The 18,615-nt window shown below is 40.8% G+C and overlaps 3 protein-coding genes across 4 annotated transcripts in view; 1 reads left to right on the top strand and 2 right to left on the bottom strand.

Annotated features, from left to right (window-relative positions):
- galnt16 (UDP-N-acetyl-alpha-D-galactosamine:polypeptide N-acetylgalactosaminyltransferase 16) overlaps positions 1–18,615 on the bottom strand; it is a 375,091-nt gene that overhangs the window by 21,341 nt on the left and 335,135 nt on the right. The window lies entirely within an intron of this gene.
- The window catches only part of zc2hc1c (zinc finger, C2HC-type containing 1C), an 835,825-nt gene that overhangs the window by 603,263 nt on the left and 213,947 nt on the right, over positions 1–18,615 (bottom strand). The gene's annotated exons all lie outside the window — the stretch shown is intronic.
- On the top strand, positions 648–11,924 carry LOC101885363 (gastrula zinc finger protein XlCGF57.1). 2 transcript variants are annotated; one of them, NM_001443274.1, is given in 4 exon segments: positions 648–836; positions 2,362–2,539; positions 3,013–3,060; positions 8,416–11,924. In NM_001443274.1, coding segments are annotated over 3 exon segments (1,110 nt in total). In that variant the 5' UTR covers positions 648–836; positions 2,362–2,484; the 3' UTR covers positions 9,423–11,924.

Raw genomic sequence — 18,615 nt, 5'->3', positions numbered from 1 at the left:
TCCTGGTTTAAGCTGGTCAAGCTGGTTTTAGCTGGTCATCTCCCAGCTTGTCCAGCTAAAACCAGGCTGGAAATTGCTGGAAACCAGCCTGGAAGTGGCCAAAACCCCTCTAAAACCAGTCAACCATCCTAGGCTGGTTTAAACTGGATTTTTCAGCAAGGCAGCGTGGTTTTAGTGTGGGTTTGGCCATTCCAAGGCTGGTTTCAGGCAAAGGGCTGGTCAAGTTGGATGTAGCTGGTCTAATACTAGCCTTACCAGCTGAAACTAGGCTGGAAATAGCATAGAAATCGCCTAAAACTGCCCAAACATCATTCAAAACCAGGCTGGTCGAACAGCTAAAACCAGCTAACAAATTTATGCTGGTTTAAGCTGTTTTTTTCAGCAGGAAAATACGTGAGTTTGTTTGTTAAGTAAATCTTTCCCATTCCAGGCTTAAGTTGTACTTAACTTGCTTTAAGTAGTTCTGATTATACGCACCGGTCTAGTCAGGATTAAATTAATATATAAACAGTAAAAATGATTTAGAGGCGTGAGAACCGGCTGCCATAGAAACCCCTTCACTCTCCAGCACAGGAGGTGGCGATATGCACCTGAACGTTGATTTGCAAGTCGTCAATGAACCCGAAGAAGAGGAAAACGGGCAGGCTGAGAGAAGTGAGACGATACTGCATTGTGTGTACGCGCGTGCATCCAAGTAAGTTTGTTTTTGTTAAATCGCAGCCTTTGTATTGTCCTTAAGTTGTGCTCTTGTTGATTAAGTAGTTATTGTTGATTATTGTACTGAAGTGAGCGCTAATCAGTACCGACCGTTATTATACTGCCGCCAGATTTAAGTGAGCTAGAGTTGGTTGATATTGGTTCAGTGAACGATCTTGTGAAATCTCCCTGTGTTTTTACCACAGAACTTTGAATATCCAGTCTGAAATCACATGTAAGTATGACTTCAAAACCACATTAGCGTTTAATTGACTGAACAATGTTGTAGTTTGATAGTCACTGGCTGCTATTATTATAGAGGTAAAATTAGTTTTATATTGGGATATTCACACATTCTCCTTAATAATATATATTTCAGAAAAGTATTCTTTGCAAATTGTAAATAGGGAACTCATATTAGCAGCAAATGACTATCAAAGTACAGCATTGTTCACAGTGAATTAGATGTTGTTTAGAAGACATACTTGCATGCTAATTCAAATCGAATATTCAAAGTAACATGGTAAACAATATATAGACTGCTAAATGAACGAATGTGCGAATATAAAACCAACTTTACCGCAATTTTCTTTATTCTGATTAGCCAGCCAGGGTAAGTGAGCTGTTCTGTAGTCTTTTAAAGTCATTAGGGCTGCAACTAATGATTATTTTAATAATCCATTTTTTTCCCAATTAATCTGATAAAAACTTAACCCTTCTTTAATTAGTTGTTTTGCTTATTATAACTACACACATGCACACAAATGTATTATGTATAAAAGTATACTTTAAAAACTGCTAAAGCCACACATTGAGCCTAATGATCTTTAATTTTGACATTTTAGACCTTAAATTAAAAACAAAGGTTTTTATGAACAGTTAAACTTCTTATTGAAGTAAAGTTGGTTTTATATTCGCACATTTGTTCACTGACATACTTGTGACCATTGTACTTTGAATATTAGGCCTGAAATGAATAATAAAATAATCACATGTAAGAATCAAAACAAAATTAGCACTATTTATTTGACTGTGAACAATGTTGTACTTTAATAGTCGTTGGCTGCCAATATGATTTAACAAATGTTATTTGGATTTTAGTAAGAATATTTTTCTGAAATTACATCAAGGAGAAACGCTGAATGTGTGAATGTTTAACCAATTTTACCTCAATACTTCTCTAAATATCCCAAATTCCAAAAAAATAAATAAAAAATCTTAGCAAGTGTTCTCCTATTATACTCACATTATGATATTTACATAAACATGCTGACAATGGGATATTAAGCATCAGAATTTGTTGGCTTATCAAAATGATAAATTGACTAATTGTAGCCAAGTGTATTCTACCACTGCTGCTTTTAAATATGTGGTTTCTCATTGTATTCACATCATTTAATGTAAGATAATCTAAAGTAGCGCCTTTTTATTTATCATCGTAATAATCAACTTTTGAAGTGAATCAAGAAAGTCCTGTGAATGTTTACACCTTGTGTTCAATAAAAACATATTATGGTTGTGTGCTATTAGCTTAAGCTTTGCATTGTTGTGACTTAGATGAAGATCAGAACACATTTTCTGTGAAATGATACCAAAATCCAAGCAATCCCAAAGTGCTCACATACTTTTCCTGCAACTGTGTATAACATTTTTCACATTTTGTTTAGTTTTGGCAGATCTGCTCCTCCTTCAGTGAAGCTCCGTCTCCTCTGCTATAAATACTGGAATATTCCCATCAGGAAGAAGTGAAATCTGCAAAGACAGAGCTTATTGAAGGACGGAGAGAACATGAGTGATCCAGAACCCTGCAGAATTAAACAGGAAGAGGCTGAAGAACTAATAGGTTGGTGTTTATTGCTGATTCTTCAACAATGAGGCTGAAGAACAATAATGATGAAAGTTTTGAAAAGTTCATCTGATTTATTGTCATACGACAAAAACAGTGAAGATTTTAAGTCAGGGTTTCTGCAGGGTCTTAAATGACGTCTTAAATCTCAATATCCAAATTTAGGCCTTAAAAGTCTTAAATTTACTGAAATATTGTATTCAAGGTCCTAAATCCATTTTTAAACAGGTCTTAATTTACCTTTCTTCACGTATTGCTACCTTACTGTTAAGAGACAAAGAATCGTTGCATCTGCATGTTTCAGACAAACGACGTCAAAGCAGTTGCTGTCGAGTCTCTGTTCATCTTTTCTGTTCATATATAGGCTAAACAAATGGAAAATCTAGCCTGTGGCCAAATCGTCCTATAAGATTGTGACTAATAATGAAAATGTGAACTGAAAATAAAAGTTATTATCTCTTAATTTCCAGAACCCTGCAGAATTAAACAGGAAGAGACTGAAGAACTGAAGACTGAAGGTTGGTGTTTATTACTGATTCTTTAATAATTAAACAAATATATGAGTGTAATATAACAAATAAATTTACCAACAATCTAAATATAGCAAATATTGTGCTCGCCACAAAGCTTAACCTAACTTTAATGCCCCATTCACACGGGGCGTCAGCGTCAATGCTTCCCATTCATTTTGAATGGGTGACATGAAGCGTTGCCGAACTGCATTGTGGATCCGTCGGCGCTGCTTCAGAGGAGTTGCTCGCTGCAAAAAGAACTTCTTATCAGAAGTTTGGACTAGCTCAACTTTTCAAGCGCTGACAGAGGCATCAGCCAATCAGATCACTGTATGCAAATACACCAGCTAATTTCATTGGCTGACACTTCTTTGATGATCCCTACAGCCCCAACTTCAGACACGCCTTCAGTCAAGCGTTGACGCTGAAGCCCTGTGTAAATAGGGCATAAGTAGACTGTACAAACTGGCATATTTAGGCACCCCCTCCCCCACTTTCCCCCCTCTTCACTTTCTTCCGCGACACCACTGCTTTTCACTTGTGCTTTAGCACCATAAGGGTGGCACGGTCATTGTTTGCCTAGAGCGCCAGTTAGGCTTGCACTGCTCCTGTGTACAAAGGTTGTTAATTGTAAACTCCAATATATTAAACTAGCTGTTTATATTAAACAATTAGAAAAAATGTATAGTATATTATTGTCTGCTTTTAAATGTAAGTCCTTGTATTTGTTTTAGCAAGCCTTGGATACAGTGCAGGTACAGGCAGTCAGATGAGAAGTTCAGTCGGCTTTGTTGATTTGATGTATGAAAGTTTGATACAACCACCGCGACTCCACAGCTAAATCCTTCTGCGCATGTCCAGGCTACTTTTTCAGCAGTATTTTGCGACACTCTGCCCATCATCAGGCATTTATAGTTCAAGTTATGGTTAAGATTAGAAGGGAGACATCTGTGGCTTTCACTCTCATCTTTATAGGACACTCGAAGGAATGCATGCAGGGGGAAGCAAGAGATTTCAGTGGGGGAAGAAGCTGTTGAGTAGTCTAGCCGAGCGGGCTAGCAGCTGGAAGAAACTGTGGAAAGGATGGATGGAGTCTTTCACAATACTGCTAGCTCTGCTGGAGCACTGTGAGAGGAAAATGTCCTGAATGGAGGGTAGAGGGGCACCGATGATCTTTTCAGCTGTGTTCACTGTGAACTTGAGGGTCTAGTTGGCAGGACTGCAGCTCTCGTACCAGACAGTGATGCAGCTGGTCTGCACGCTCTCAGTGGTTCAATTCAATTCAGCTTTATTTGTATAGCGCTTTTACAATGTAGATTGTGTCAAAGCAGCTTCACATAAATGGTCATAGTAACTGGAACAGTGTGGTTCAGGTTTTAGTGTTTAAGTTCAGTTCAGTTTAGCTCAGTTCAGTGTGATTTAATCATTACTGAGAGTTCAAACACTGAAGAGCCAATTCATCGATGCGTAGCTCTACCAATCCTGAACCATGCGAGGCAGTGGCGACAGCGGAGAGGGAAAAAAAACTTCACCTGATGGGAGTGAAGAAAAAAAACCTTGAGGGAACCAGACTCAGTTGGGCACGACCATTTTAATTTCTCCGCTGGCCAAAAGTCTTGTGCAGAGCTTCATTCGCCGTGGTTAGGCAGGAAGATGGCCTCAGCGAAGACTCGTCTGTCCCTGGAGCGTCGCTGGAATCAGACTCATGTTCTCCACTGTAGAATGTGGTGAGGATGGGTGGAGGGAGACCTGCCCTTTTCAGCCGATGGAGAAAGTGTAGACGTTCTTGTGCCTTCTTGGAGAGTGACAGGGTGTTGGTAGTTCAGGTGAGGTCCTCTGTGATGTGCACCCGCAGGAATTGAGGTGCTGCTGGCTCTCTTGACAGTCGAGCTGTCAGTGGGTCAACCGAGTTCCTCCTGAAATCCATCACAACCTTCTTTGTCTTCTCTACATTGAAGGACAGGTTGCTAGTGCCACATTATTCAGCTAGCTGTGCCACTTTCTCTTTGTAATGCGTTTCGTTGCGGATGAGACCTACCACTGTTGTGTCATCGGCGAATTTGATGTAGTTGGAGCTTGTAGTGGCTATTTTCTCAAAGGAGGCTCTCTCAGTGGTCAAGAAACAAAGTCTTACACGGGATGTCTTTTCAAAGTTTTATTCTTTATAAAGAAGATCACAATCATACAGCAACAACAGTTTCTGCAGAGTGATATACTAAAGCAAAGTGTGTTCACCGTTTTGTCTAGTTTGTACTGCTTACAAGGTCAACTCCCAGTAAGGCCTAATCTGCATTTACGTCAGGCGTTTTCTGCCGTTCCTGCTATGTCCATAACAACCATACATCTTTCTTAAGTAACCATCAATTTCAGTGATGTGTACCCAGAGAAAAGAAATGTTCACCCCCACATAGTCAGATAAGGGAAATTCTTAGGATAATCACATAAGCACGCACCTAGAGAAATATAGTTATGTATAAAAATTTACACATAGGTTTTATGGCGAACATATGGAGAACACAGATACACGCACATCTAAAAATGAGTCTTAAACAAGTGTCCAATATATAAAGGTCATCTAAAAATGAATTTCCATTACAAGCTGAACTTGGGTGTACTATTTCCAGTATTCAAAGTGTAGAACTGTCCATACTCTGTGTTAATATTGCCCATAATACATTGCACCTTGGATTGGAACTACATACTTGGGTAAAAAGTGTAAATAAATTACAAACATGGCGGATACGCGACACCAATCGTCAAGCATAGATGCTTTCGTGAAGATTTTTATATGACTATTAATTAAAATCTAGCAAACAGACTATTTAAATCATTTTTCCTGTTATATTTCGTCTGCAACAACAATATAAATGTCTAAAGATGTACTAAATAGTTGAATTTTAAATCTGCTTTGTGCAACATCTTTAATCAAAAAGTAAACAAACATAAGTCTCCATCTTGAGCTCCTCCACAGGACTCAACACTTGTTAATCTGTTTCCAACTGTCCCTCTATCCCAGAGCTATGAGCCTTGGCCACACCCACCAATGCTAACAAGCTGACCAATCACAGAGCTTATGCTATGCCTCATTGCGGTACAATTTATTTTCAAAGGTGCACCTCAGGTTCAGTGTCAGCCACGGAGAAGGATTTGCTAGACCATCCATGTGCTCGGTCTTTGAGACCGAAAGCGGTGAGAGCATCCAATGTCGCTCAGGCGACAATGCTGTCTGCCTTCAGCTCCGGCATCAAAATTTGCAACATCGATCTCGTATTGTGTTGCAGCATATCAGTTACATTCCTGCATAAAACGTTTTCTAGCGTGAAAATGTTGCGCACGACTTATCAAATTCATATAACAATGGAAGATCAAGTTGTGTGTGGTGTAGATTTGCTCCACTTATGTCTCCAGTCCATATGTCTGAAATATTCTGAAGCAGCAATAGTTTTTTGTACTCTCATGAGATTCCCGCTTTTTTAAAGATCAATATATATAACATTAATGCACATCAGTAACTCGCCAGCAACTTATTTAATGTATGCTCCTGTAAGAAGACATTGTAAATAATTGAAAATCCGGCGACCGCAATAATCGAACCCTTGGGGAACAACTGTGGTCGGAGCCAAAGTTCACAGGTCTGTGTTCTCTGAACTCCTCTCAAGCGGTGGACTACTTCATTCTGATTGCTTGCCGCCGAACCGCATCATAGCTCATTACCATAAAGGTGACTTGATTTTTAACTCTCCTCGACGTCCACACTGGCGAAGACGCGACGCGCTCTCATTGAAAATGAATGACTTCCGGCTACTTTGATGCTCTCGCCACTTTTCGGTGTGAACGTACGGTAACGCTCCTTGTCCTTTATATGAATGTAATTTCCTCACGCATATGAATCTCATCTGAAAGATGTGTCAACAACAGCTTTCTCTCTCACACGTCTTTTAAAATAGTTGTGCATTACAAAAACCTGTGTAATTTTTCAGAGTTTGAGAGAAGAAATGTCCATTAATGATTCAAACATTTGTTTAATTGATTAGGGGTGTAACGATTTATCGTTGTACGATTTATTGCGATGCAAAAATGTCTCGATATGCATCGTGGCGTTATGACGATTTGATTACGATATGACGTCCGTTTTCTCTTATTAGTTGAGCTGTTTGCACGTGAGCTACGTTCCACCTGCTGTCGCACGTGAGTTCAGATTGCAGCAGCAGTAATGTTAGCAGACCAAGATGAGTGGAGTTGAAATAGAGGATGGCCCATCCTCTCAAAATCAGACGTCTGGCAACATTTCGGTTGTCCAGTCATTGGTTTAGACTCGTCCGCTTTTTGACACGCATACTGGGTCAAACATCCTAAGTTTTAAAGTCTTCACAGTGATTTACATACTTTGCACAGCGACATGGATACCTCCTAATGGTGTTGAAAGAGTCACATACTGTATTTATAAGGTACAATTCACCCTAAAATATCATTCTGTCTTCATATAATGATGTATTGGCCGCTGCAAAATCACACAAGAGGGCGGATGATAGACGCGCGCGTATGGCAAGCCGTTTTAGCATTTAAACCTTTGATCTGACTATGCATAAATATATTTAGAGATATCTCTAATTATATTTTGACTAGTCATAATTATAATTCGACTAGTCAAAATATAATTAGAGATATCTCTAAAGGAATTTAATTAAATATGAATTAAATATATTTATGGATAGTCAGAACAAAGGTTTAAATGCTAAAACGGCTTACCATACGCGCGCGTCTGCTTCAGTGAACAGAACCTGCAGGTTGTGACTAATAAAGTAGTAAACAACATTCAGTTTGTGGAACAGAGTAATCTTGAACAGAGTAATCTCAAAAGTTGAAACAAAAGAAATACATAAAAAATAGTTTACTTGGTAAAATTTGCATTTCAGTTAAATTTTCAATTTTTATTCCAAATATCGTGATACATATCGAATCGTGAACATTATATCGTGATACACATCGTATCGTGAGCTGAGTGTATTGTTACACCCCTATAATTGATATATGCAAATTTACTGAAAGCAGATGGCAAACGAGAAAGCCTTATTTGCCTTAATAATTAAAGCGTTTGTTATAATTCTGTTGTACACACTTTAATTACTCCGATTGAACAGTTCTGTCTGGTAATTTTTTTGTATTAGACAGAACTGACTGAATGACGGAGTGGAAGAAGAATATCGGTCAACCACTAGATAAAAAATTGGATTAACGTTTATTTTACATCGATGAGTGTCAGTATTTCGGGCTGTAGTTTTCAGTGTCTTTTCATTCTTCAACATTTGCTCAGCGTTTATGACTTACTAAAAACTGAACTTCATTTTACCTTTATTTCAGACCTAATTAAAGAGAATGAGGAGAGTCAAGAGGAGAAACAACATGTCAAAGCTGAAAATATACCTAATTTAGAGACTACTGATTTTTATTTGATGAACAGAACAAGCAAGAATTGTTGTGTCTGCACTGAGTGTGGGAAGAGTTTCAGAAAATTATCAGCTCTTAACATGCACATGAGGATCCACACTGGAGAGAAACCATTCACCTGCACTCAGTGTGGGAAGAGTTTCAGTCAGTTACCAAACCTTAAAACACACATGAGCATCCACACCGGAGAGAAACCATTCACCTGCACTCAGTGTGGGGAGACTTTCAGACTGTTAAAATCCCTTAAAACACACTTGATGAGCCACACTGGAGAGAAACCATTTCCCTGCACTCAGTGTAGGAAGAGTTTTAGACTGTTAGGATCCTTTAAAACACACATGAGGATCCACACTGGAGAGAGACCGTTTACCTGCACTCAGTGTGGAAAGAGTTTCAGACTGTATGGATCCTTTAAAACACACATGAGGATTCACACTGGAGAGAGACCGTTTACCTGCACTCAGTGTGGGAAGAGTTTAGGACGATTAGCATCCCTTAAAACACACATGAGGATCCACACTGGAGAGAGACCATTTAACTGCACTCAGTGTGGGAAGAGTTTCAGACAATCAGCAACTTTTAATCTGCACATGAGGATCCACACCGGCAAGAAACCACACAAATGTGATCAATGCGGCAAAACATTTTTGAGCTCTTCACAGCTGAAGATGCATCTTAGAGTTCATACAAAAGAAAAACCGTATTCCTGTTCTGAGTGTGGAAAGAGTTTTGCACAGCAGTCAAACTTACAAAGACATCAGAAGATCCACACTGGTGTGAAAGAGCATATGTGCTTTGGGTGTGAGAAGAGTTTCACTTCAGCTCAAAATTTGAAATATCATGAGAGGATTCACACTGGAGAGAAACCATACACATGTGATCAGTGGCTGAAGACGTTTCACAGTGTTGATTCAGCTTAAGAAAGCATAAGAATCCACAGTGGAGAAAACGGTAAACATGACGTCAATACAGCAAAACGTGTGCTGAGAGTGTTTCATGTCTGAATATCAGAAAACTTTGACTCTTGGGAAACAGTATCTGAAATTAGACAGCTCTGCCATGGTGTTACTCAGGCCCCGTTTACACTAGTGCGTTTTAGATCAAAAAACGATCCGCGTCTACCCTGAACATATCTCCGTCCACACTACGCCACCATAAACGGATATCACGTGACCATTGGCGCACTCTGGGCATGCGCGTTCTAGTATAAACAGAAAGCATGCGTCTCGCTCGACATTTGGTTATTGTTAGTCAACAAACGCCGGATGAACATTAAACGCGATGGCAAAGAAAGCAAGAGAGGTATTTTTGTGGACAGACGACGAGGTCGAGTTGTTACTAAACGTAACAAATGAATAACTGCACAATGGCGCCTAAAACAGACAATAGTGCAAACAACGCTCCCATTTCTGTGTCCGTGTTGTTGTTTACAGTACTGTCTTCCGGTAGCGTTAAAGCCATGTGGTATAGTCATGTGATAGAAGCTTGACAAATAAGGGAAGGATACGCAATGACACAAAAGCCCCAATCAGCTAGCGAATCTCAGCAGCCCCGCCTCCGTTTTCAGATGTCTGCGTTTTTCTTAATCCACACTGAGACGGAGCAGCAGCGTTTTAGGATAAAATCAGCCTCTCCAGTGTTTACAAAACACTCCGTTTTCGGCGCTCGAGAACTCCGGTGTAGTGTTGACGGATGGCGTAACTGTAGCAAAACGTATGCGTTTTAAGACGAAAACGCATTAGTGTAAACGGGGCCTCAGTGATCCAACTTAGATCCCATGCTGTTTAGTATCTACAGGGTTTGGACAATGAATCTGCAACACCTGGTTTTAGGCTATAAAATATGGTGTACGGCCTCTTTAGCAACCAATGCAGCATCAGTTAGTCTTGGGAATGAGAGATACAAGTCCGGCACAGTGGCCAGAGGGATTTTGAACCATTCTTGCAGAATAGTGGCCAGGTCAATGTGTGATGGTGGTGGAGGAAAACATTTTAGGGTGTTTTTTCCAAAACACCCTAATGTGGTTCAATAATAATTGGATTTGGTTATGGTGACAGGCCATTTTCATGTTCATCCAACCACTCTGGCACCAGTCTTGCTGTGTGTATTGGTGCATTGTTATCCTGATACATGACACCGCCTTCAGGATACAGTGTTTGAAACATTGGGTGCTCATAGTCCTCCAGAATGGTTTGGCAGTCCTTGGCAGTGACACACCAAGTTAGCACACGTATTAAGCAAAAGTACTTCTTCCTTTGGCTCTCGGCGAAGGCGGTCGCTCTTCCTCCCGCTCCGTTCCATATCTCTCCTTGCTAGCACCTCTTGTCTTATTCTATCTCTGAGGCTCTCCGTGTCCTGCTATCCAAATGATAAAGGTATTATGGATTTGATCAACTGGTCTCTGAATGCAATTGACACCATCTTCTCGACAAGGAGCTGCGGGGACGTTCGAAGCTGAATACGTGATGGACGGGTGGGAGAAATGGAGGTCCTGTGTTTAGCTGCTCTGTCTCTGGAGGGATTTGAAGATATCTACCGATTCGGAACTTTGATAACAGGGTTTCTGCTGAAGGGCTTATGCGGGGCCCTGGGGTATCGGAAACTGATAAAAGCGGTCAGTGCTGCTCAAAATCCCACCAGGCTGGCCGGCTTGATTGAAACATTGATGGGTAGGGTCGCGAATCAGACTATGGTCCTTGACCGCAAATTGGGAACCATCAAGGTGAAATTAGCGGCTTTGCAACCAATTTTGGCCAGATCAGGAGACGAGTGATGGACATTAAATATCTGTGAAATTGGCAGGTATTGAATTGTACCTGAGTTGAATTGAAGTACCTTCCTGTCTTTTTTTTTCGTCTCTCTTCTTACTCCTGCCAGTCGGCCTTGGCTGGAAGTAAACAAGTCTGGTTCCCCGGGATAACAAGATAAGGAGAGGCTCTGAAATTCTTGAACCCTGCCAAGGACACCTGCTTCTGCACTCACATATACACATAAACATATCTACAGATAAACATTCACCACCGATCCCCATCCAAACGCCTTTGTGTGCTTTCGCCTACGAGAGGCGTGGGCGGGGCTGTGACTTGCGCCTTGCATGGCTGCTGGACCAGTTAGATGCCCGCACTCATTGGATTGTTTTTCCATTTCCCCTGTTCCCATCCCCTGTGTCAATGCTGTGTCTTGCCGATATGCTTAAGCTAATATAGGGCTGTTTTTCTCCCTTTTCTCACTTTGCTCTAATCAAGGGCAAGCTGAGGGTTTTTTTTTTTTGCCTAACTGTCCAGATGTATCTTACTTCGTTTCTGATTGCTACCTCCTGTGTCCTGTCTCCCCTGAAAATTGTGATGTTTGTGTATGGTCAGCGGGGTTCAATTTCACTATACGAAAGTTTATGTGACAAATAAAGGCCTGATTAGATTTGATTTGATTTGAGCTTCGGGAATGCCATAGTATGGCAGCCCAAACCAACACTGATACACCCCCATGCTTCCCTACTTCACTCCGCTTCTTTGGGGCCTCTCCACACTGTAACTCTCCCGAATGTAGGAAAGATGGGTTCATCTGAGAACAATGCATGTTTTACATTGTCCACAGCCCAAGATTTTCGCTGCTGTCATTATTGAAACTGATGTTTGGCATTGGCCAAGTGACCAAAAGTTTGGCCATAGCAGCCCGGCCATGTATATTGACCCTGTGGAGATCCTGACCAACAGTTCTAAAGGAAACAGGAGAGTTGAGGTGCATGTTTAATTCTGCAGTAAATTGGGCAGCTGTGGGTTTTGTTTTTTAGGATACAATCCAGGTTAGCACCTGGGGTCCGTTCTTCGTACGTGGATTACTCAATTAGCTGGATTTGGATATTGACGATTTGACACGATCCAGGATCATTTCGTTCTTCAAAGCTGATCCGAGAGTTGTTGTCATAGCAACAGTTCTGCTAGGTCAAACCTGATCGGGAGCAGGTTCAATTCATATAAACAGGATTAGATCGGCTCAGTTCAAGCAAAGATAATACAGAAAGTATGTTCCGAATTCTGATATTTTCTTACAGTAGTAGTTATATACACTTGGGAAAATGGTACATATTTTTTAACTAAATATATAAAGTTATAGTTATTAATAAAATAAAGTTATACATATTAATAAAACGTATGCAATCTGCACCCTCGAAATTAAAGTACAAAGACTGCCACCTAGTGGTGCAAAGAGAAAACTTATTGATATGAACTTTTTTGATCACTTTAGTACAAATTGTGTATAATAGAAATGCACAATAGGTCACTTTTGTAAAGCAATAATACATTTCAGCAGTCATAAACATGTTTTGATTAGTTAATATGACGGTGATTTGATGCTTCACAAAAGTTGCAGACGCCTTTACCAATATGAAAATGCTTTTGTAAACAACCAGTTATTTACACCGATTAAAAAACGGCTACTATAATAAAGAATATCTTTTCTAAATGTAGAACTAAATACATTGATTTGCATTGAAATACATGATGAATACTCTTGACACATGAAAGTGTAAAGCCTGCAGCTCACAACAAATGTGTTAGGTTATTGCGTGTCATATTTAACAAACCGTTTACTGCAAATTTGATGTAATTTTGCTCACATGGATAATTGAATATTAATCAGATGATGTCATTACGCTGCTGTGCCGTCAGCCAATCGCTGCATTGCTGATCATGATTTCGAGGATCGATAGATCTGTCCTTCATAACACACGCAGCGATCTCAGATCAGTTCATCCAGACATTCTAATCTGATTCGCGAACTTGTTTAAAGAACCAAATTAGCGAGAGATCAGTTATCGAGATGAAAAGATCCAGGATCTGCCAAATAATCTTAGATCATTTAAGCGAGGTACAAAGAACGGACCCCTGGACATCCCTTTTAGGCAGCTTCCTCTTGCATCTACAAGTTATCCCTGGATGTGGTTTGTCCTTCATGCTGGTTTACTGACATTACTCTGGAAACTGCGGCTCTAGATAGATCACAAAGACTTGTTGTCCTGTTGTGCACAGTGTGCTAGCGAGACTCCCACCAACAATATGTCTTGTTTTTTAAACACTGATGTGTCACCATAACGGTTTGTGCGTTGCAATACTTTAAGCAAGTGTTTGATATTACCCTGCTGATTAAATCTTCACACTCTGCTCTTACTGGTGGAAGGTGCAATCCAACCAATAGTATCTGAGGTTTTCACAAAAATTACTAAGTACAAGTGTGACTGACAGATTGACGCAGTGTACTGACACTGTGACACGTTACCTGATAGATTCAAAAGAGTAATTAAATATCACATTTAACAACTATAGTAAGACATGGCAGAGGATCGGCAATGCTCAGCCTTTGAGGGCAGAGGCTCTAGCCACCAGGCCGCCCCCTTTGCACCCCCCTCCACCCCCCCCACCCCCCCACCCCCCGCTCCACAGGACTTAACACTTTTTAGACTCTTTCCAACAGTCCCTCTATCCCAGAGCTCAGCCCTGACCACACTCATCAATGCTAAAAGCTGACCAATCACAAAGCGTATGTTATTCGTCATTGCAGTAAATTTTTTTTTGAAAGGTGCACATCAGGTTCAGTGTCAGCCACAGAGAAGGCTTTGTTGGACTTGGTCTTTATGACTAACGTTCCTTGTCCTTTATACGAATGTAATTTCCTCATGCATATGCAGCTCATCTGAAAGATGTGTCAACAACAGCTTTTCTCTCTCACACATCTTTTTAAATAGTTGTGCATTGCAAAAATCCTGTGTAATTTTTCACGGTTTGTGAGAAGAAATGTCCATTAATGATTCAAACATTTGTTTAATTGATATATGCAAATTTGCTGAAAGCAGATGGCAAACGAGAAAGCCTTATGCCGAGTTCAGACTGCATGATTTTCAAAGTAGTCGTGTCACAGATGTTTTCACACTGCATGACTATCTGGGCTAGCGTTTCGTCGCTGCTTTGTTTACACTGCAAGATGGTTCGGCGACAGGGACATTCACATTGCATGACTTTACTATAGGGAGAATCGCCGACAACTTCGTCCAAACAACGTCTCACAGCCAAAAACACGTCGTATATCTTTTGTTATTAACTACATAATGAGAAAGAAGCCTTTAATGGGGTAGAACATGTACATATTTGCTCACCTGGGTTTAAAGGGAATTAGCCATTTCTCCTCAACGTTGATAATAAACTAATTTCTTTCTGTATGAAACGTCAAACAGACACGGTTGCTCCTGAGTCCTGTCAAACCTCCACTAGTTTTTCCTCCATTTCGTGGGTCCAAATAAACCGAAAAAGAGCGCTGTTAACTTCTACCCCAGCCTCCCGCTGACCTGCAGCAGGTATACACACAAACACACACACACACACACACACACACACACACACAAGTGAAAGCTGCTCTCTCATTGGCTGTAGGCGATCGCTGATGTTATTTTCAGTCAAAACTCAATACACACGGCATGATTTGAATCGCCGACAGCTCCAGATATTCAGCACGCCAAATATCTCACAGGCATCGGCGACTCATCGGCGATTCTCTCAGACCGCGTCTTTGATAGTTCATACTGTGTGATTGTCACTCACGTGCACGAGCACCGATTTACCTGTGATTTCAGGCATTTGTCGGCGGTTTCTCAAAACCTGTCGGCGAGCCAAAATCGGGGCTAAAATCACGCAGTCTGATCTAGGCATTACGTGCCTTAATTACTAATTAAAGCATTTGTTATAATTCTGTTGTACACACTTTAATTACTCCCTTTGAACAGTTCTGTCTGGTTATTATTTTGTATTAGACAGAACTGACTCAATGACGAAGTGGGAGAAGAATATCGGTCAACCACTAGATAAATTATATTTAAATTTATTTTACATCGATGTGTGTCAGTATTTCGGGCTGTAGTTTTCAGTGTCTTTTCATTCTTCAACATTTGCTCAGCGTTTATGACTTACTAAAAACTGAACTTTATTTTACCTTTATTTCAGACCTAATTAAAGAGAATGAGGAGAGTGAAGAGGAGAAACAACATGTCAAAGCTGAAAATATACCTAATTTAGAGACTACTGGTGTTTATTTGATGAACAGAACAAGCCAGAATTGTGTCTGCACTCAGTGTGGGAAGAGTTTCAGAAAATTATCAGCTCTTAATAGACACATGAGGATCCACACTGGAGAGAAACCATTCACCTGCACTCAGTGTGGGAAGAGTTTCAGTCAGTTATCAAACCTTAAAGGACACATCAGGATTCACACTGGAGAGAAACCTTTCATCTGCACTCAGTGTGGGAAGAGTTTCAGACATTTATCATCTCTTAATAATCACATGAGGATCCACACTGGAGAGAAACCGTTTACCTGCACTCAGTGTGGGAGGATTTTCAGACTGATAACTTCCCTTAAAACACACATGAGGATCCACACTGGAGAGAAACCATTCACATGTACTCAGTGCGGGAAGAGTTTCAGACAAGCATCATCTTTTAATCTGCACATGCTGATCCACACTGCGGAGAAAACGCACAAATGTGATCAATGCGGCAAAACTTTTTTTAGAGCTTCACAGCTGATGGACCATCTCAGAGTTCACACAAAGGAGAAACCGTATTCCTGTTCTGAGTGTGGAAAGAGTTTTGCACAGTGGGCAAATTTAAGAAAACATAAGAAGATCCACACTGGTGTGAGAGAGCATGTGTGCCTAGAGTGTGAGAAGAGTTTTACTTCAGCTCAAAATTTGAAACACCACGAGAGGATTCACACTGGGGAGAAACCGTACACGTGTTCACACTGCAACAAGAGATTCAGTGAGTCAGGAAGCATGAAAAGACACGAGAGGACTCACACTGGAGAGAAACCGTACACCTGTGATCAGTGTCCGAAGAGTTTCACACGTTTGTTTCAGCTTAAGAAACACATGAAAATCCACAGCGGAGAAAAGCAGCAAACATGACGTCACTGCAGCAAAACATTTTCTTGAGTGGACCATTTTTTTGTCACCCTTTCTAAGAGTGTTTACTGTCTGAATATCAGAAAACGTTTAGATCGCATGCTGTTTAGTATCTACAGGGGTTGGACAATGAATCTGCAATGCCTGGTTTTAGACCACAATAATTTTTCAATATGGTGTACGGCCTCTTTAGCAACCAATGCAGCATCAGTAAGTCTTGGGAATGAGAGATACAAGTCCTGCACTGTGGCCAGAGGGATTTTAAGCCATTCTTCTTGTAGAATAGTGGCCAGGGGCCTCATGTATCAACGCTGCGTACCCACAAAAACTTTGCGTACGCCAGGTTTCACGCTCGGAATCGCTCACGTTTGGATTTACTAACAATGAACTGAACGTGGGAATGTGCGCAGCTTCACGCCAGCTTTATGGCCGGCGTACGCACATTTTTTGTGCAGGTCTGTTTTATTTCCATTGGCGACTCCTAGAGGCAGTTGTGTTAAATTGCTCTCTACAAAGGGTCTGAGCCCTGCAATGGCAGCTGTATGAGACGGGTTCATCTAGCAGGTATATAAGGTTTCCATACCATACAGTTGACCAGCTAAACATTAAAGCGCAATTTGCAGCGGTCGCCTGTTTTCCCAATGTAATGGGAGCGATCTACTGCACACACATTGCTATAAAGACACTATCTGAAGATGAATTTGCATGCGTGAGTCAGAAACATTTCCATTCAATAAATGAGCAAATAAAATATGATGCACAGACTTATTAATGATTCCTACTTGTCTTTCTCGTGATAGATAGTTGGCAAAATCTGATATGTAGCGGGGGAAAAAAGAAGAATGAGTTCATCAGACGCTCGATTCGAACCGAGTTCATGCTCGAACGTGTCAAAACATGATGACATGCGTTTTACGAGCTGCGCCACTGAGACTGCTAAGGGTGCTGCAACATTTTACACCTATAAATCACACTATTTCTCTTTTAACTCCACAGTGCGATGTTCAGACCCAACTGTGTTAACCGCATCAGCTAAACTCTCCCACTCTATTTTTTTTCTTTTGTTGTTAATTCCGGAGGACAAACTTGCAAATAACACCGCTTTTCTCCGGTCTACCTCTGAAAGCAGCACCTCCAGTTCACATTCTGTTCACAGTTTCTCTTCTTGTTTGCTTTTGCCGTTGCTTTTTCGTTGGGTTTTGCCAAAGTAGAGTCATTAGCATATTCATACGGGGGAGGAGGCAGGGAGGGGTTTTGTGTTCGTGCATGTTGCGCTCAGTTTCACGTTCATTCGGATGTACAAAAGAATATGCATGGGATTTGGCGTACGCAGTGTTTCATACATTTGAATTTTTTCTGCGTACGCACATTTACAGCTTTGTGCGTACGAAATGTTTTAGTATGATTTCCACGCAAGTCTTCGTACATGAGGCCCCAGGTCACTACGTGATGCTGATGGAGGAAAACAATTCCTGACTCGCTCCTCCAAAACACCCCAAAGGGGTGTTATTAGGCCAGAAGTGCCACTGACACAACCTTATGCAATGACAGACTCTGGCTTTTGGACTTGTTGCTGGCAATAGTCTGGATGAGCACACAGCGTCCATTTTTCCCTAAAAAATACCTGAAATACAGATTCATCTGACCATAGTACACGTTTCCACTGTGTGATGGTCCATCCAAGATGCCTATGAGTCCAGAAAAGTTGAAGGTACTTCTGGACACTGTTAACATAGGGCTTTCTTTTGGCACAGTATAAAGGTTTGCCAGAGTAGTCCTGAGCCCATGTGGTTTTATCCCTCATAGATGAATAATGATTCTTGATGGAGTGTCAGCTGAGAGATCTGAGGTCATGGTAGTTCAGCTTAGGCTTGCACCCTTGACCTTTACGCAACAAAATTCCTCCAGATTATTTAAATCTTTTAATGATGTTCAGCACTGTTGAAGGTGAAATATCCGAATGTCTTCCTCTCTTTTTCTGAGGAACATTGTTTTTATACATTTCAATAATTTTCTCACGCACTTGTTGACAAACTGGCAAACCTCGACCCATCTTTGCTCCTAAAGGACTGGACCTTTCTTGGATGCTGCTTTTGTACCAAATCATAATTACAATCACCTGTTTCAATTTCAAACCATGTCCTTATTTAACCAATTTACCT

The sequence above is a fragment of the Danio rerio genome, chromosome 17, assembly GCF_052040795.2.
Source record: "Danio rerio strain M-AB ecotype USA chromosome 17, GRCz13ab, whole genome shotgun sequence".
NCBI lineage: Eukaryota > Metazoa > Chordata > Actinopteri > Cypriniformes > Danionidae > Danio > Danio rerio.
The sequence above is the reverse complement of the archived record's forward strand: the minus strand, read 5'-3'. Positions and strand labels throughout refer to the sequence as shown.